The following is a 20,093-nucleotide window of genomic DNA, read 5'->3' as shown; positions in this document are numbered from 1 at the left end:
GTAAAGAATCCACCTGCAGTGCAGGAGACACAAGAAACACAGGTTCAATCCCTGGTTCGGGAAGATCCCCTGGAGGAGGGCATGGCAACCCACTCCAGTATTCTTGCCTGGAAAATCCCATGGGCAGAGGAGCCTGGCGGGGCACGGTCCTTAGGGTCACACAGAGTCGGACACGACTGAAGCAGCTGGGCACAGCACAGCACATACACAGTGTCTCCTACAGGCTTTGAGGTTAGTGTTTTCTTTTCCATTTACTGGGGCAGATTTTTCTGCTTAAAGCTTTGTTCTGCTATAAATAGTCATTCTCTGCCTCCCCTTCCTGAATCTCTTGTCAAGTGAACACTTTTATGAAACAAATTAAGTAAGTATAGTTGATCTTTGGGGCTGTTGATTTTATATGGGTTGGCACTTGCTTTCTTCCTAGTTTTCTGATGTTAAATGGATCTACCACCTGCTGGAGAAAGTAGGTATTTATAATGTGGAACTTGGGAAGTTGTTTTTTTGTTTGTTTTTTTTTGTCCTGCCAGATTCACAAAGTACTCACTTGCAGGTTGTTAACAGTAGAGTAATCTCTTCATTTTATACTTGTTTAATCCACAAAATATTTTTGTACCAATTTTTATGATTTCTTACCCTGCTAGCCTAAAAACGCTCTCACATTCCAAGTAACTGTGGCTGCTCTGAAGCCATCAGAGTGACAAAGCGTCTAAGACAGTTCAGAAGTGGATAGATTGTACAGTAGCCACTAACTGGGATGACTGGGGAGAGGGTCATTGACCCTATGGCCATCATGGTGTCCTGACTCCTGGGAGGCTGCTCTGTGGCCCTGTGACATCCCAGCAGGAGGGCCTCACGGTGTCCATGGCCAAGGGCTCTGAATGCTGCCCCGTGGAGCCCACGGGTCTTGGGATGGTTGTTAATGCACCAGAGGTGACATCCTCCTACCCAGGCATCCCTCTACCTAATACCTGGAAGTAGTGATGCTCCAACAGGTTATTTTCTTTGAACAAAAGACTTTGCGTTATGCATATAGCTCATTTCTTTTAGCCTCATGCCCTTTACTTAGAACCCTCTGATGAAATGACATCAGTTATTGTATCAGTCTGTTGTGGGTTCCAAAGAACCTTGAAGTGATTGAATATTAAACAGCAGAAAAGGAAGGATGCAATGGGTTTCTTAGAAGAAACACGAGTTAGTGATCATGCAGTCTTTCTCCTTGTCCAGAGCAAGTGGTCCTGGGATCGGCAGTGCTGTGCAGAGCAGGGCCCAGTGGAGGAGGGAGAAGGGGCAACGTGAGACTGGCAGACCCACCAAAGCCCTTGAGTAGCAATGGACAGGGTAAAACGGAATAAGTGGTGATGTCATGGCCATGCCTAGAGCTCGTTTTACCTCTGTCAAGGAAGATTTAGAATAATAGCTGAACTGAAGAGCACTTCTTTTTCCTTCAAATGATCCTTTTGATTATTTTATAGATTACTGCAGTTTTTAAATCCTGATCCTTTGAGAGCTGATGGAATGTCTGATCTGCAGCAGGTATTGCAACTCCCCCCCCTCACCCCACCAAAAGAAAGAAAACTGTTTACTCTTTAAATCCTACCCCTCCTTTCCTCTAAATTTGAGATTTAAAGAGAAATTCCTTGCATGGAGAACTTTACCTGAAGACATCCTTTTAGAAATTATTTAATAAATTACTGCTTTAGAGACATGGCTCTTTTTCTGTTTGGGTAATAATATTCCTTTCATTTTGGTCATTTTGATGGGTTTTGATAAGCATATAAACCTAGGGTTTTACACTGAAACCAAACTCTCATGTCCTCTTCACCTCCGTAAAGTTCTTGGTATTATGTGCTAACACCATCGGGCAGAGCCGTCTAACACCTGTGTTCTTAGTTGCAGAAGCTGAAGTCGGGATCCCGGCAGCCCGTGGCAGTTTTGCGAAACAGGATTGAGCCCTGCTTGTCCGTTGAGACAGCACCACTCTCAGCAGACCTGAAAAAGGTGATGGGATTCATAAAGGAACGCTGACCTGTTGTAATGTAGAGAGATTTTTAATAAACAGTTCTGAGGTTGCATTTCCATAATTTCTTTGCTTTTGAAATTCCCTTTTAAGATTTTGTTATTAATTTCTCATTTATTCTTAAAGTCCAGGTTAACTTCTTATACGTGAATAATTCTTTTTGTGGAGAAACCTAAGTGCTTCTGTGAAATAAGTTCTCAAATGTGCCTCTGAAAAGGGGCTCAGAAGGAGCACAAGCAGTTGGGGCAGTTAGAATGTTCTCCGCATTCTCTTCAGAATTGCGTTCATCAATTTAGAGCATCAGTTTAGATCATGTTTATCTGCTTCCCGCTTGATGTTAAAAAAAAAAGTAAAACTCCACAAGGATGAATAGAATGGGAGTGAAGTCTTTTTTGGACAGGAAATTTCTTACAGGCCTTTGGAAGATGGAAAAGCAGCAGCAGAGGGTGGCTGACACTGAGGGAGGGGTGACGTGGGAAGGGCACTGAGCTCTGCCCGCCTTGTTTCCTGAGCATCCACAGCCAGGTTCTCAGGAAGGAGACTGGAGGCTCTGTTTGGAGAAACTGAATGACCCTCGAGAATAACCTTCAGGCAACGCTCTTGTTCAATCCTCCCAGTAAAACGCCTGCTTGCTGCCTGTCTCCCTTCAGTGATGGGACTCGGACGTGGTGCTGAGCTCCAGCCTGCCTACAGGTGTAGCCCAGCATTTAGTGTCCTTGATGTGAGCAGTCTCCAGGGATCCTTGGACATTTTGAAGAAAGCCTTCACCTAGGGAAAAAGGAAAACAAAACAAACTCTGAAAGAAACAAACGATGTAGGGAGTGAAAGAAAACATGAGAAAATAGATATCCTCAGAGATAAGATATTGCTTGGCTTTAACAATAATGAGGTGCTATAAAAAAGAGAAACAGATAAAAAAAAGAGGTCTTAGGAATTAAAAATACTATAGAAAGAGAAAAATGGATATGAGAGGTAAAATAGAAGTTAGCATCAGAAAGTAGAACAGAAAGATGGAAATGGGGGAAAAGAGAATTTGAGAATCAATTTGAGGTCTCATATCTGAATAGGATTTCTAGAAAGAATGATGAAGCAGAAAATCCTGAGCATAGCACATGGACACTCCCTAGACTTAATGGATATAACTTTCTAAATTAAGAGAGTTTGCTGACCACAGACCCAGCACAACTGAGGAGCAAGAGCATCATAGACACATTGCTACGAAGTGTCTGAATTGAAAGGGATTCAGAGATGCTGAAAGCTTCCAGGGTGAAGAAACCTGTCCCTGGAAGGGTCAGGAATCAGAGTGGCTTCAGACTTGTCCATGGGTCACCAGAGGAGCACTGACTCCAGAATATTGGTGAAAAGTGACTTCCAACATGGAAGTCTCTAGCCAAACCACTAGTGAAGAGTGAGGATGGAATGAAGGCATTTTCACATGTGCAAAGTCTGAAATTTCCTTCTTCTGTATCCTTTGTTGAGAAGCTGCCAAAATTTGTTCTCCACCAAACCAAGAAATTCACCTGAAAAAGTTACAGAGAAGAGTTGATGTTGCAGGAAGATCCCAGTCCCGGGTACAGCTGGGGCTCGGGGCTGGGGGATGAGGTCTTCAGAGAATCGATGGGCTGGTTGGTGAGTTCAGCCTTGTGGAGGAGTGCATCCGTGTAGCTAGAGAGCTCTGTGGAACATTTGGGGGGTTTCAGTGATAGTTACATACAAAAATAAGCAAACAAAAGGCATGTTTGTTTTGGGGGATTAAAAAAAAAAAAACTTTGCAAGTGGAGCTAATGCACCAGCAGTTTATCAGGAGGAAGAGAAAACACATCTTTGCTCTGGTATTAAACACCTGGTCCTTCAACACACTGCCTATTGGATCCTTTCAGTTTGAAGCCCAAAAAAGCAAAAGAGTCTCTTTGAGCAAGAGTTCACTGTTGGAAAATGTCTGGGGGAACTTACTAAGTTAGAAGTGGGAAAATACCAGATTGAGCAGTGAGTACTTGTTGGGGTACGGTAAGCAATGAGAAGGGTCTGTTAGCTTTCTGTACTTTATTGTTGTCTTGGTTGCCATTGATGTTTTGTAGGCTCTTCAAAGAAATAAGTTTCCAGGCCCCAGCCACACTGAATCTTACTCTTGGCCTCCCATAGCACGTGGCTGCGACGTGGTGGTCATTTCTCACTGTGGAAATGACCCTTTGTTGTACCTTCCACCAGTGCTTACGATTCTGCAAACAGGGGGCTGCTACAAGTCGTTGCCAAGTAGAAACGGAGTAAGTTGAAGACAGTTTTGTTTTTCAACAAAATGGATTAAAAGTTTATTTTAAACTTGATGCCTGACTTTTGGTTAAGTTTAGGTTACATTAAAACTGAGGACAGAGACTGTCCTGTGAGAAACTCTTCTCAACACAGACACTGATTCTTACCAAGAACCTTTAGTTATCGGCAGTTGTCTGAGTCAGGAGAGTCCTGGCTTTTCGTGATGAATGTACAGTTTATAGAATTATTTCACCAACTGAATCGAATTGTCGCAGCAACCCCTTGAGATGGTCAGGCTGTGTATTGTTTTCACTATTTTATAGATGAGAAAATTAAGCTCATGAAAAGTCCTTACCTGCTGACAAGTGTGACAAGATGTGGGATTTGAATTTAGATTTTCTTTTGAACATTTTTATTTATGTATTTGGCTGCATGAGTCTTAGTTGTGGCACGTGGGATCTTTCGTTGTGGCGCACAGACTCGCTAGTTGCAGCGTGTGGACTCTCTGTGTGTGGGCTTCAGAGCGCGAGGGCTCAGTAGTTCAGTGTGCGGGTAGTTCAGTGTGTGGGCTTAGTTACTCCATGACATGTGGATCCTAATTCCCTGGCCAGGGATCAAACCCACATCCCCTGCATTGAAAGGCAGATTCTTAACCACTGGACCACCAGGGAAGTCCGGTGAATTTAGCTTGTTGGTCATCTTGTCCCTATTCACTGTTTTGTGATAATCCTACTTTATTTTTCCCAAACATAAGAATCAGAAAATAGCTGAGAAGCCTGATGGAAAGGGGAGAAGGTGGATGTGAGGGTCCAGTGGTGGGGGGGGAGTACCATCAGCTTTGTTGGGGTCTGGCTGTCAGGGAATTGATGAGTGTGATCTGTCTCAGCTCTTCTCCCCAGAGATACACTACAGGTGGTTCCATCACTCATTATAAGGTGAAAAATAGCAGTACAGATTTCATCTTAGAAAAGATTCTGGTTTATCTAATTATGCCTTGTGGTTTTATGAGTTTTCTTTGGAAATCTGCATTGTCTATGTTATGGTGTACTGACTTAATAATATTAAGTGGATGCATTTATATCACTCAGGTAGCAGCCCACCCCATTGATGAGAGGCAGCTTGTGTTCAGATTGGCCCCTGGCTGGGCCAGGAAGGAATGTCCAGGTCTGCCGCTTGTGGCCCTCCTGTTTTGTCCGTGTCTCCAGGGTCAGCCTGCATTTAGGCGTGAGCCCTGGAAGCTGGTGCTTGCCTGGATCTGCATAAAACAAAGAGGAGACTTGTTCTTGGCTTCAGTTAATTGAGGCCGTGTGTTCAGGAAGGTGTCGGCAGACAGTGTCCCTTCGAGAGAGATCCCTGAGGGATAGAGAAGGGCAGGATTCAGGTGGTGCAGCAGGAATCTTGCTCTCCTAAGGAAGAGATGTTAACCTTCTTCACAGCCCTTTTCAGGAGGCCGTTGGTTCATCCTTGTGCTTAGGAGCAGGCAGTCTGGAGCCAGATTGCCTGGCCTGAAATCCTGTTGCTACTGTATCTTTAGCTGCGCATCCTTGGGCAACTGCTTTCACCTCTCTGTGCCCTAGGCTGCTCCTGTGTGAAATGAGGTAGGACCTCGCCTGTAAGGGAACTTTACAGATGAAATGATTTTTACTTGTGCATAAGTGATTTTTAGTTTAGACTCTATCAGAAGCTGAGTCACTGTGTCTGAATCCATTCTAATGAGATTATGTTTTGGCTTTTCTGACCTACATGACAGTGATGATGGCAAAAACTTAATAGTGCTTACTGCATACAGGGAGGTGTTCTGCATGCTTTTGCATACACTTTCTGTGATTTTTAACCTTTGTCCAAAATTATATTGAATTTGTTTGTCTTTGCAGCCTCTGGCAGTCATCGTGTGCCCTGGGTGGAAAAAGGCCCAATTTATTTTTGAATTATTGGGAGACTATAGAGCGTCCTCCAGGCCTCTTCATCCTGTGTTGTTAACAATCGGACTCCACAAAGATGAAGCCAAAAATATGAAGCTTCCAAGGGGGTGTAAGCAGCCTTTCCAGGCTATTTGGTTTTCCCTATGCAGCCCGGCTCAGGCAGACCTGGGAGCCACCTGGACATGGGGCTTGTGTGTTGGCCGACCTCACTTATCAATTACGTATCTGTGTAGGTAGTCAAGGTTTACTCTTGGCTTACATCTGTTTTACTGAGAAAGCTCTGTCTTTTCATTCATTTATCAACTATGTAGTAAACACCTGCTGTTTATTTAGTGTTGACTAAAACCCCATCCTGCCTTTCAGGAGCTCAAAAGCTGGTGGAAACCCAGGTATTTAATCAGAAAATACAACGGGCTGGCCCAGGCAGGCCTCTTGTGTACCCACCTGAGTAAGAAAAACAGGTTTTTATTTTATTAAAAGGCATTTCTAGAAAGTGTGTGAAATCTTAGCAAAGGAAATGTTAGAAACACTTGTGGAAAATCTAAAGTGTTAACTCTGGTTTTTTTTAAATGTAGGTGATGTGATTGTTACAACACCACATAGTCTCCTGAGGCTTCTCCAGTATCAAAGCTTATTATTTCTTAGACTCTGTCACCTAGTTTTGGATGAGGTGGAAGTATTACTCTCTGAAGCTAATGAGCAAGTAAGTGTGTCACGTTCATTTAGATGTCATTACTACTTAGAAATATATATATAGAGAGAGAGAGAAAATTGAAAGTCTTTTAGAAATCAGGAGATGTGTTTAGTTGGGAAGAAGCTGGTTAATCTAAAAAAATTTTCCCTTTAAATGCTGTAATTAAGATGAGAGAACGTTTATCTGAATTTTCTACCCAGTGTTAAAGTGCTTTGAAGAGCAAAAATTCTTTCCTAGGGAGATTTTTCTAAAATACTTAATATTTTTCTGGTTATAAATCAATAATTTTGTTTTAGAAACTTTGGGAAATAGAAAAGAATCTTGAAAAACCCCCACATGTGTAATGTTAATACTCAGAGGTAATCAGTTGTTCCTATTTAGAGTATTTCTTTCCTTTTTGTAATTCTGGTGTCTGTTGATACATATAATTAATGTTATCAGGACCTTATTTTGTGTATTAGTTTGTAACTTGCATTCCAGTGAACAGCGTTGTGAGTATTGCTACTCACTATTCCCTAGCATGATTGTTCAGTTCAGTTCAGTTGCTCAGTCGTGTCCGACTCTTTACAACCCCATGAACTGCAGCACGCCAGGCCTCTCTGTCCATCACCAACTCCCGGAGTCTACCCAAACCCATGTCCATCGAGTCAATGATGCCATCCAACCATCTCATCCTCTGTCGTCCCCTTCTCCTCCTGCCCCCAATCCTACCCAGCATTAGGGTCTTTTCCAATGAGTCAACTCTTCGCATCAGATGGCCAAAGTATTGGAGTTTCAGCTTCAACATCAGTCTTTCCAATGAACACCCAGGATTCATCTTCTTTAGGATGGACTGGTTGGATCTCCTTGCAGTCCAAGGGACTCTCAAGAGGCTTCTCCAACACCACAGTTCAAAAGCATCAATTCTGTGGCGCTCAGCTTTCTTCACCGTCCAGCTCTCACATCCTTACATGACCACTGGAAAAACCATAGCCTTGACTAGACAGACTTTTGTTGGCAAAGTAACGTCTCTGCTTTTAAATATGCTATCTAGGTTGGACATAACTTTCCTTCCAAGGAATAAGCGTTTTTTAATTTCATGGCTGCAATCACCATCAGCAGTGATTTCGGAGCCCCAAAAAATCAAGTCTGACACTGTTTCCACTGTTTCCCCATCTATTTCCCATGAAGTGATGGGACCAGACGCCATGATCTTAGTTTTCTGAATGTTGAGCTTTAAGCCAACTTTTTCACTCTCCTCTTTCACTTTCATCAAGAGGCTCTTTAGTTCTTCTTCACTTTCTGCCATAAGGGTGGTGTCATCTGCATATCTGAGGTTATTGATATTTCTCCCGGCAATCTTGATTCCAGCTTGTGTTTCTTCCAGCCCAGCGTTTCTCATGATGTACTCTGCATATAAGTTAAATAAGCAGGGTGACAATATACAGCCTTGACGTACTCCTTTTCCTATTTGGAACCAGTCTGTTTTTCCATGTCCAGTTCTAACTGTTGCTTCCTGACCTGCATACAGGTTTCTCAAGAGACAGGTCAGATGGTCTGGTATTCCCATCGCTTTCAGAATTTTCCACAGCTTATTGTGATCCACACAGTCAAAGGCTTTGGCATAGTCAATAAAGCAGAAATAGATGTTTTTCTGGAACTCTTTTGCTTTTTCGATGATCCAGTGGATGTTGGCAATTTGATCTCTGGTTCCTCTGCCTTTTCTAAAACCAGCTTGAACATCTGGAAGTTCACGGTTCACGTATTGCTGAAGCCTGGCTTGGAGAATTTTGAGCATTACTTTACTAGTGTGTGAGATGATTGCAATTGTGTGGTAGTTTGAGCATTCTTTGGCATTGCCTTTCTTTGGGATTAGAATGAAAACTGACCTTTTCCAGTCCTGTGGCTACTGCTGAGTTTTCCAAATTTGCTGGTATATTTAGTGCAGCACTTTCATAGCATCATCTTTCAGGATTTGAAATAGCTCAACTGGAATTCCATCACCTCCACTAGCTTTGTTCGTAGTGATGCTTTCTAAGGCCCACTTGACTTCACATTCCAGGATGTCTGGCTCTAGGTGAGTGATTACACCATCGTGATTATCTGGGTCGTGAAGATCTTTTTTGTACAGTTCTTCTGTGTATTCTTGCCACCTCTTCTTAATATCTTCTGCTTCTGTTAGGTCCATACCATTTCTGTCCTTTATCGAGCCTATCTTTGCATGAAATGTTCCTTTGGTATCTCTGATTTTCTTGAAGAGATCTCTAGTCTTTCCCATTCTGTTGTTTTCCTCTAATTTCTTTGCATTGATCACTGAGGAAGGCGTTCTTATCTCTCCTTGCTATTCTTTGGAACTCTGCATTGAGATGGGAATATCTTTCCTTTTCTCCTTTGCTTTTTGCTTCTCTTCTCTTCCCAGCTATCTGTACGGCCTCCTCAGACAGCCATTTTGCTTTTTTGCATTTCTTTTCCATGGGGATTGTCTTGATCTGTGTCTCCTGTACAATGTCATGAACCTCTGTCCATAGTTCATCAGGCACTCTGTCTATCAGATCTAGTCCCTTAAATCTATTTGTCATTTCTACTGTATACTCATAAGGGATTTGATCTAGGTCATACCTGAATGGACTAGTGGTTTTCCCTACTTTCTTCAATTTAAGTCTGAATTTGGCAATAAGCATGATTGTTACTGGCCACTTAATATTGAATCCTATGGGCACAACATAATTCGTTTTATAATTGCCTTATATTTGTATATTTAGGATCATTTGTGTGTGTGTGGCTGAAGAAACACATCTTTTTTGCACACATTTTTCTTAGGATAAATTCCTAGGAAGGGCATTAATGGATCAGAGGCTGTGAATTCTTAGAAGGCATTTGTTGGAAGCAGTGTCATGTGGCAGCCTGGAGCATTCCTGTGGGGGCAGTGATGGCCCCAGGGTCAAGTCCAGGCTTTGTTACTTACTGACTGTGTGGGTCTGGGCAGGGTTCCTGAACTCCTCTAAAGTCTCAGTTCTTATTTGCAAAGTTAATATCTGGACCACTGCCTTGTACACTGGCCCTTCTGAAAGTGTAGATGAATTTGCACTCCATCAGGCAGTGTACTAGAGGCCACAACGCTGGACCCCTAGCAGTAGGAGGCCCTCGTCCAGCTTCCTTTTCCAGGCTGATTGTTACGCATGGAGTCTGATTTACTTAATCTCTGTGTCCTTGACAGTTTGTTAAATTGAGCATTGATTCATACTGGCCATTTGTACCCATTCTTCTATGAGCTGCTGTTTCATTTCCTTTGATTGTTTTCTTTCAGTGGAATTATCTTTTTCTACCTAATTTGTACCATAGAAGTTTTTATATAAGGTGATTAATCCTTTGTTACCTTTGTTACCCCTGATTCTGGGAAAGATTGAGGGCAAGAGGAGAAGGGGGCGACAGAGGATGAGATGGTTGGTTGGTATCACTGACTCAATGACATGAGTTTGAGTAGACTCTGGGAGATAGTGAAGGACAGGGAAGCCTGGCATGCTGCAGTCTGTGGGATTGCAAAGAGTTGGACACAACTTAGCAACAACAACAACAAATTAATCTTTTGTTACCTGTGTTATCCATATATACCTAGATGATGTCTGTTTTAATTTTGTCTATATTTAACATTTTTCCTTTTTAGTTTTTTTTTCTTTTGCTTTAATGTTTAAAGACTTTCCCCATTCTGAGAACAGAAAATATATACTCTTTACCTTTTATGTTCTGTCAAACTAATTCTTAGTTTCTTTAGAAATAAAAATGAAATTAATTATACCAATTTTTTAGATGTTTGCTATATTAGATAACTTAAAAAAAAACATTGAAGTTGAAGAAAGGGAATCTGCCCCACATCAGACTGTTGCAGTTGGAGTTCATTGGAACAGACATATAGAGCATTTAATCAAAGAGTTCATGAACGACCCCTACATTGTGATCACGGCCATGGAAGAGGCCGCCCTCTATGGCTGCGTCCAACAGGTAGTGAGTTGTGGGTGTGCATGGTGGGGGCTGGTGAGCACAGGCCAGTAACCTTTATTCGTGGTTTAATATTTAAAGATTACTGCATTGATTTCATGTATAAATCTGGAATTATTTATTTGAATTTATATTGCTTTTTATACCTTCTTCTCTATTAATATGACTTTCCCATAAAAAGGAAAACTGGAGCACCTTGAGCATTTTAAAAAGTCCCACTGTTTTTGCGTTTCTTTATCAGGTAGTACATCTTTGCTTGGAATGTGAAAAAACTTCTACTTTACTCCAGACTCTTGATTTCATCCCAAGTCAGGCACAGAAGACCTTGATCTTCACCTGTTCTGTAGCTGAAACGGAAACAGTGTGTAAGGTGAGCCCTTCCACACATAAAATGTTCTTATTGCTTACTTACACTGTGGTTGAATCTTGAGTCATCAGAGAATTATTGGAATAGTTAAATATTTGACAAGAAAATAAAATTTTATAAATTCAACATCAGAACAGGCTCTGCCATAAAGCGAAACTGGTGGCAGTAAGAAAGGACATCAGGAGGCCTGACATTGAGAGAATCAGAGCCAGGGGGAACCTGGCTGAGTATGAAAAGGATCCGGTTCATGACAAAGTTGCAGCCTCCTCTGTTCCCTCTGTATAAGAAAACAGAGATGATAACACTAAAATATATCATCATTTTAGCCAGAAAAGCCAAATAAATTGGCCAAAGATTTAATCTAGTTGTGTATAAATACTAAAATGTAGAAACGAGGCCACATACAAAAGAAACAGTAGTGCATCCACATTTCAGCAAAAATGAACTAGGTGTGTAGTGAAAAAACCCCTCCTGATAATAGTACCATAAATTTCATGTGTTCATATACATACCTCTATAGTGGTAAGTATACATACACATAAGTATACACACACACACACACACACACACACACACACACACATATGTATGCACACATTGTTTTAAAAGGAAGAAAAATAGTTTTAGCAAAATAATATTTGTTTCACTGGAGCAAGTTTTTAGATATAAATGATAGAATTTTGAAAATATATTTATTTAAATTTACAACCGTCTCATTCTTAGAATTAGTGGATCAGTGAGGTAACCCCCTCACAGATAATTTTAAATGGTTTATATTGATATAATTGATAATTATTGATGAAAAATTATCTCTTAAGTTTATATTCCTGAGTGTGAACTGGCCCCTTTGGTTTCATCTTCAGGTAGTAGAAAGCAACTCCATATTTTGCTTGAAAATGCATAAAGAAATTATTTTTAACTTAAAAAGTGTTTTAGCACAGTGGAAGAAGAAGTTAAGTTCTGGTTCTCACATTGTATTAGGTAAGTATTTTAATTTCTACTTCTATTTAGAGAAGACTGAACTAATAGGAATTATCCTTTCATTCATTTATTTACCTCTTCTCCAAATTTCTCATTCTCAGATTTATTGAGAATATATTAGTAATGTTAATTTCAAAGTGAAAATTAACTTCAATTAATTGATATTGAGGTGAAATTCTGGTATCTCCAGGGCAGTGGTCAGCAACCCTTGGTCTAGATGCGCACCCTGGAGTTGGGTTTAAGGATCACTGTCATATATATGTATGCCTGTAATGAATCTTGTCATAAATGATTGCTAATTTTTGTATTGGAAATACAAAAGTCAGTTTGTATTAAATAAGTGAAAACATTACATGGGCAGCTTAGATTTGTAATAGAGGCATTTTTCAAGTTAAAAAGGAGGCTATTTTTCTCTGAAATTTAATTACTGAGCTTTGAAATTTTGGGAAAATAAATGGGAAAGAAGTTTCCTTGTATCTCAACAGTAAAATGAAATAAATGCCTTGAAGTTTGGTTCCTGGAATTTTCTCTGTGAAGTGCATGTGGTAAAATTCCAGCCTCTTTTGAAACTGTCACTTCTTTTTCTCCAGCCTTAACAGATGATTGCGTCCCACTCTTGGCCATCACCGATGCCACGTGTGTTATTCATTTCAGCTTTCCTTCCTCACCAAAAATTTTCGGTGGACGCCTATATTGCATGTCCGATCACTTTCAGAGTTTAACTGAACAGGTTTGACTAGTATGCCTTATTTAATATTTCACTGGCATTTTCCACGTGATGACAAACTTAGAGTCTGTAAAGTTTTATCCTTTAGACTGGTATGGATGATTCACTTCCTTTATTCACTCCCAACTTTAAGGGTTCTGCAGAACAGGGGGATAAAAAGACCAAATCTGTCTTGCTGCTATCGGAGAGAAATGCCTGCCACACAGTTGGTATCCTCCGCTACTTGGAGCGAGCAGATGCCAAGATCCCTTCCGAGCTGTACAAGTTTACTGCGGGGATTCTGGAAGCCAAAGAAGATAGAAAAGCCAGAAGGCGTCTTTGTCCGTATCTTAAGGCTTTTGGTTTTTGCAAGTAAGCCAGTCATCTTTTCTTTGAAATACAGTATGCAGTAAACTGCACAGGGGGTAAATTTATAGCTTGAGGGTGGTTATATATGTCATGCAACCCATGTGAAGCACACCCTGCTCTGAGGGACCCTCTTAGAGGGCCTCTCCATCTCCTTCCCAGTTTGCTCCTCCTCCAGAAGTAACCACCCTCATTTTATCTACCAACACTGACTAATTTTGCTGAGTTTTAAATTTTATATAAATGGAATTGTGGTATGTTCAACCAACTATCTGTGGCATTCGTCTGTGTATTGGTATTTTGTTTATTTATTTTGTGGCTCAGAATTCCATTGTGTGATTCTGCCTACCTTCATTCTCCTCTGGATGGGCCTGGGAGTTGTTTTATGGATAAAGCTGCTGCGAACACTCTTGTACGTGTCTTTTTGTGGAAATGTGCGCCCATTTCTCTTGGGTCTATACTTTGGAATGGGATTGCTGGGTCATGAGGCAGACGTGTTTAACTTTGCCAAAAGTGGTTGGTCGGTTTATCATCCCATCAGTTGTTATGAGAGTGTTTGAATTGCTCTGTACCTTCACAAACTCTTAGTATTCATGGGGGCATGAGGTAGATCACTGTGATTTTCATATGTATTGCTCTAAGAATTCATGATGCATGTGACCGTCCCTTTTTGTGAAGTGCCCATTCAGGTCTTTCCCCCATTTTTAAAATAGGAAAGAGGTGTTTATGGGTTTATAGGAGTAGTTTGTTTATTCTAGATAGAATTGCTTTGTCAGAGATGCGCTGATAGGCGTTGAGACTCTTCTCCCAGTCTGTGGCTTCCTTTTCACTCTCTTTTAACTGATTAATAAATTCTGGCTGCACTGGTTCTTTACTGCTGTGCTCGGCTTTTCTCTGGTTGCAGCGAGCAGGGGCTACTCTCTAGTTGTGGCGCACAGGCTCCTCATTGTGGTGGCTGCTCTTGCTGCAGAACTCGGGTTCTAAGGCACTCGGGCTTCAGTAGTTGTGGCTGCGGGCTCTAAGGGGCAGGCTCAGTACTTGTGACACGTGGCCTTAGCTGCCCCGTGGCATGTGGAACCTTCCTAGACCAGGGATTGAACCTGTGTACTCTGCATTGTCAGGTGGATCTTAACCACTGAACCACCAGGGAAGTCCTCACTCTTTCAAGAGTCTCCGTGAACAGATATTTTTAATTTGGATGAAGCATTTTACAGTTACTATTTTTTGTGTGTTGTTAGGTAAGAAATATATGCCTATCTCTAGGTTATGACATTCTTCTATATTTTCTTCCAGGAGCTTCATAGATTTACCTTTCACATTTAGGTATGTAATCTATATTGAGTAAATTTTTGTGTATAGTGTTTGACATGGACAAGGTTTACTTTTTTCTGTATGGATAATCCCTTGCTCCAGCTTTCTTTATTTAAAACATCATTATGTTCTCACTGAGTTGGTGCCTTTGACATAAACAGACAATAGTATATGTGATCCATTTGTGGATGCTCTCTGTTACATTGGTCTACTTGTCTGTTCTTAAACCGGTACTGCACTTTCTTAAGGTAGCTTGTACTATAGTGGGTCTTGGAAAATGGTAGGTAAGTCCTCCAACTTTGCTCTTCTTAATGGTTATTTTGGCATTTTAATTCTAATGCATCTCCATATTCATTTTAGTATAGGCTTGTCAGTTTTTTCAAAAACATTGCTGGAGTTTTGACAACTGCATTGATTCTGTGGATCAGTTTGGAGAGCACAGGTATACCTTAACACTCAGGGGGTCTCTTAGGGATCCAGACACGATGCCAATAGCTGATCAGAGGATCTCTGGGACTAGGTAGTAGATGTCTGATAGATATCTGCTGGATGGAATTTAAAGATAACTGTTGAAATTAACTTTTTTTTCGATTGTGGTACATTATACATGTTATTAGCAACAATTTTCATAATGCTTTTAAGTAAAATACTGACTTTTAAAACTGAAGCTTTAACTATTTCTCAGTTTGGGTTAAGTGGCTCCTGGTTTAGAGGTTCATTGGCCTCTGTTGTAGGTTATAGTGATGTGTTTCTGATACAGAATCTTTCTTTTGGAAGTATATTTTGTTTATTTACATGTTACATTTAAGGCTGTCTGGAGAAATGATGTAGTAACTCTGTCCTTTAAGTTTACTCAGTGCCAGTTAATTTTTAGGATCCCTTTCCACTGTTTTACACACTGCTGGTGTCATCTAAAGGATTTAATATGGTTACTTTACAGCATCTCTGATTTCAATTATAGGTTAATTTTCTTGAAGGATACTTTAAAATTCATGTTGAAAATTATTATTTTTTTCTGGGCTTAAAATCCTGTTCTTTTATTTTCAGAGACAGAAGGATCTGTCCTGACCGGCACCGTGTTAATCCAGAAGTAGACATGCCAAGGAAGTTATCCAGCCAAACTCTACCGGTGCTTGGATACATAAAAGTAAGTTCTGTTACAGATCCTTTGTCCAGTGATTAATGGTTAGTTTTAATAAACAAGTTTCATTTTTGAGTGGTAGAATTTAATAGAATGTAATTATGACAGTATTAACGTACCTCCATTAATCTGACATTAGACATGGGTTCTTATATGGTGCCTTATTTCAAGGTACCAGTTTGTTCAGAAAATGAAGGTTAAATTGGGAAGATAGATAAACCACTTAAACAATTTAAGGAATTTTTAGTTTTATATATATATATATATATATATATATACACTTTAAATTATATATATATGAAATATATATACATTTTATTTTTAAATATTTTATATTTTAAAATTTTAAATATACATTTTATTTCTTTGTTTACTGACTGTACTGGGTCTTCATTGCTGCACATGGGCTTTCTCTAGTTGCAGCGAGCGGGGCCTACTCTTCACTGCAGTGCATGGGCTTCTCATTGTGGTGGCTTCTCTTGTTGCAGAGCACGGGCTCAGTAGTTGCAGAGAACAGGCTTAGTTGTGCCACAGCATGTGGGATATTCCTAGACCAGGGATCAAACCTGTGTCTCCTGCATTGGCAGGCAGATCCTTACCACTGGACAACCAGGGAAGTCCTCGGTTATATTTTAAGAAAGAAAGTCGTTTACCTCTGGGGACTATTAAAAATAATGTGATGATTACACAGCTGTTTTCAGAATATCTATGACTGTTCCTTTGGGGATATTCTGAGATGCAAGTAGAATTACTGAGTTGAGTTGTCACTTTCCTGTGACTCTCTTTTATTACTTTGCTTCTTTTTGAGTTTGAATGTTCTGTTCTCACCTTCCCTTTCCCCTGAGGTGTATCTGTTAGGTTCGTTCATACTTCTGCTCCCTTCTTGTGTGGCTGTGCTGTATTTGTCTCCTGGGGCTGTTGTACACAAGTTTATTCTCTCCATCCTTGAAGCCGGAGTCTAAAATCAAGGTGCCAACGAGGGGCTGTGCTCCATCTGAAGACTCGGGAGGACGGTCCTCTCTTTGCCTCTTACAGCTTCTGTTCACTCCAAGTGTTCTTGGCTCGTCTCAGCTCGTACTGCATCCCTCCAGCCTGTGCCGTCACCGCCTCATCGCTTTCACCTCTCTCTGTGCCTCTTACAAAGCACACTTACCCGTAGATGAGGGGCCCAGTGATATAATCCACAGTAATCTCCTCACCTAGAGATGCTTAATTACATCTGCAAAGACCTTTTTTCCCAATAAGGTCACAGTCACAAATCCTGGGAGCTAGCACAAGAGACAGTTTTCTTTGGAGCAGATTGGGCAGGTGGGGTGAATCTCCAATTAACCCCAATACAGTTTTTACTGCTGAAATGATTTTTTTCTTGAATTTCTAATTATTTCCCAAGTTCTGTCACTTCATTTCTACATTTTAAAATTCTGATTTATGTTGTTGTTTTATTTCTTAATTAACAAGCTGAAAGACAGCTTGTTTTGAAAGCAGAGGTTACGGTTTTCATCTGTTTTGTGGATACACGTTCCTAGTGGCTTTCATTGTGTCTAGCAACTTATTCTGCTGCTTATTCTCTTTTTTATTTTATAACTGAACATGGAATTTGACCTTGATACTTTGCTGTTGTTCATTTTTAGATAAAATTCCTTTCCCCTAAATTTAAGGAGGCAATGTGGGTCAGGATTCTAATTTCACAGAATTTTTATTTCTGTTGTTTCCATATCTTGTTAAAAAAAAAAAAATGAGAACACAGTTTCTGATATTTTTGAAATGCCCTGGCCCTGTGTCCCTCCCCCAAGGTGTGTCTGGCCTTTCTCCTCCTTCATCTCTCTTGTCCCTGGCGGACAGTGTGGAAATCCCATGGGGCCCAGCCTTCCCCCACTGTCCAAGTGCATGAAAATGTTCCAGTGTCAGCTGCCCTCGTCACCCAGGCCCAGTGTGCTTTCAGTGACTACCTGCTGCCTCCTGTGGGGTCTTCCTGTTCTCAGTCCTTCAGGCCCTCTCTTGCCTCCCAGTGCTGCTTCCTGCACGGACAGGGATACCTTGTGGGTCTTGTGGTGTAGGTGGTTTTTACGCATCTGCTCTTTTGTTGTTGTTATTTTAATTAATATATTTTATTTTTTCAAGCAGTTTCAGTTTTACAGAAAATCTGAGCAGAAAATACAGAATTCCCCTTTCACTCCCTCCTACCCCAACCCTACCAGTTTCCCCTATTGTTAATATTTTTCATTATTGTGGTACATGTGTGACATTGATGAGCCAATACTGAAACTAAGCCATGCCATGTGGGGCCACCCAAGACGGACGGGTCATGGTGGAGAGGTCTGACAGAATGCGGTCCACTGGAGAAGGGAATGGCGAACCACTTCAGTATTCTTGCCTTGAGAACCCTATGAACAGTATGAAAAGGCAAAAAGATATGGCACTGAAAGATGAACGCCCCAGGTCGGTAGGTGCCCAACATGCTGCTGGAGATCAGTGGAGAAATAACTCCAGAAAGAATGAAGGGATGGAGCCAAAGCAAAAACAATACCCAGTTGTGGATGTGACTGGTGATAGAAGCAAGATCCGACACTGTAAAGAGCGATATTGCCTAGGAACCTGGAATGTTAGGTCTATGAATCAAGGCAAATTGGACGAGGTCAAACAGGAGATGGCAAGAGTGAACATCGACATTCCAGGAATCAGTGAACTAAAATGGACTGGAATGGGTGAATTTAACTCAGATGACCATTATATCTACTACTGTGGGCAGGAATCCCTTAGAAGAAATGGAGTAGCCATCATGGTCAACAAAAGAGTCCAAAATGCAGTACTTGGATGCAGTCTCAAAAACGGCAGAATGATCTCTGTTCGTTTCCAAGGCAAACCATTCAATATCACGGTAATCCAAGCCTATGCCCCGACCAGTAACGCTGAAGAAGCTGAAGTTGAATGGTTCTATGAAGACCTACAAGACTTTTTAGAACTAACACTCAAAAAAGATGTCCTTTTCGTTATAGGGGACTGGAATCCAAAAGTAGGAAGTCAAGAAACACCTGGAGTAACAGACAAATTTGGCCTTGGAGTACAGAATGAAGCAGGGCAAAGGCTAATAGAGTTTTGCCAAGAGAACGCACTGGTCATAGCAAACACCCTCTTCCGACAACACAAGAGAAGACTCTACACATGGACATCACCAGATGGTCAACACTGAAATCAGATTGATTATATTCTTTGCAGCCAAAGATGGAGAAGCTCTATACAGCCAGCAAAAACAAGACCCGGAGCAGACTATGGCTCAGATCATGAACTCCTTGTTGCCAAATTCAGACTTAAATTGAAGACAGCAGGGAAAACCACTAGACCATTCAGGTATGACCTAAATCAAATCCCTTATGATTATACAGTGGAAGTGACAGATAGATTTAAGGGATTAGATCTGATAGAGTGCCTGATGAACTACGGACGGAGATTTATGACACTGTACAGGAGACAGGGATCAAGACAATCCCCATGGAAAATAAATGCAAAAAAGCAAAATGGCTGTCTGAGGAGGCCTTAAAAATAGCTGTGAAAAGAAGAGAAGTGAAAAGTAAAGGAGAAAAGGAAAGATATTCCCATTTGAATGCAGAGTTCCAAAGAATAGCAAGGAGAGATAAGAAAGCCTTCCTCAGTGATCAATGCAAAGAAATAGAAGAAAGCAACAGAATGGGAAAGAGTAGAGATCTCTTCAAGAAAATTAGAGATATCAAGGGAACATTTCATGCAAAGATGGGCTCGATAAAGGACAGAAATGGTATGGACCTAACAAGCAGAAGATATTAAGAAGAGGTGGCAAGAATACACAGAAGAACTGTACAAAAAAGATCTTCACGACCCAGATAATCACAATGGTGTGATCACTCACCTAGAGCCAGACATCCTGGAATGTGAAGTCAAGTGGGCCTTAGAAAGCATCACTACGAACAAAGCTAGTGGAGGTGATGGAATTCCAGTTGAGCTATTTCAAATCCTGAAAGATGATGCTGTGAAAGTGCTGCACTCAATATGCCAGCAAATTTGGAAAACTCAGCAGTAGCCACAGGACTGGAAAAGGTCAGTTTTCATTCTAATCTCAAAGAAAGGCAATGCCAAAGAATGCTCAAACTACCACACAATTGCACTCATCTTACACACTAGTAAAACAATGCTCAAAATTCTCCAAGCCAGGCTTCAGCAATACGTGAACCGTGAACTTCCAGATGTTCAAGCTGGTTTTAGAAAAGGCAGAGGAACCAGAGATCAAATTGCCAACATCTGCTGGATCATCGAAAAAGCAAAAGAGTCCCAGAAAAACATCTATTTCTGCTTTATTGACTATGCCAAAGCCTTTGACTGTGTGGATCAC

At 40.9% G+C, this 20,093-nt stretch overlaps 1 protein-coding gene across 13 annotated transcripts in view; it reads left to right on the top strand.

Annotated features, from left to right (window-relative positions):
• Positions 1-20,093, top strand: part of TDRD12 (tudor domain containing 12) — a 77,215-nt gene that overhangs the window by 40,978 nt on the left and 16,144 nt on the right. For 5 of the 13 annotated variants that reach the window (XR_014059556.1, XM_081510442.1, XM_081510441.1 and 2 more), the window contains 11 exons: positions 1,473-1,533; positions 1,891-1,998; positions 4,096-4,281; positions 6,142-6,298; positions 6,765-6,892; positions 10,670-10,861; positions 11,100-11,228; positions 12,089-12,206; positions 12,797-12,936; positions 13,067-13,284; positions 15,637-15,736. Coding sequence is in view for 8 of the 13 variants with exons in the window: in XM_081510442.1 (XP_081366568.1) it covers positions 1,473-1,533; positions 1,891-1,998; positions 4,096-4,281; positions 6,142-6,298; positions 6,765-6,892; positions 10,670-10,861; positions 11,100-11,228; positions 12,089-12,206; positions 12,797-12,936; positions 13,067-13,284; positions 15,637-15,736 (1,537 nt within the window). In the remaining 5 variants the exon portion in view is untranslated. Of the gene's footprint in view, positions 1-1,472; positions 1,534-1,890; positions 1,999-4,095; positions 4,282-6,141; positions 6,419-6,552; positions 6,638-6,764; positions 6,893-10,669; positions 10,865-11,099; positions 11,229-12,088; positions 12,207-12,796; positions 12,946-13,066; positions 13,285-15,636; positions 15,737-20,093 lie in introns of those variants that run through there. The other 8 variants (XR_014059555.1, XM_081510440.1, XM_081510438.1 and 5 more) reach the window with 4 other exon arrangements.

Source organism: Giraffa tippelskirchi, chromosome 7, assembly GCF_054371585.1.
Source record: "Giraffa tippelskirchi isolate mGirTip1 chromosome 7, T2T-mGirTip1v1.2.pri, whole genome shotgun sequence".
Lineage (NCBI taxonomy): Eukaryota > Metazoa > Chordata > Mammalia > Artiodactyla > Giraffidae > Giraffa > Giraffa tippelskirchi.
This window is presented reverse-complemented; position numbering and strand designations above follow the sequence as displayed.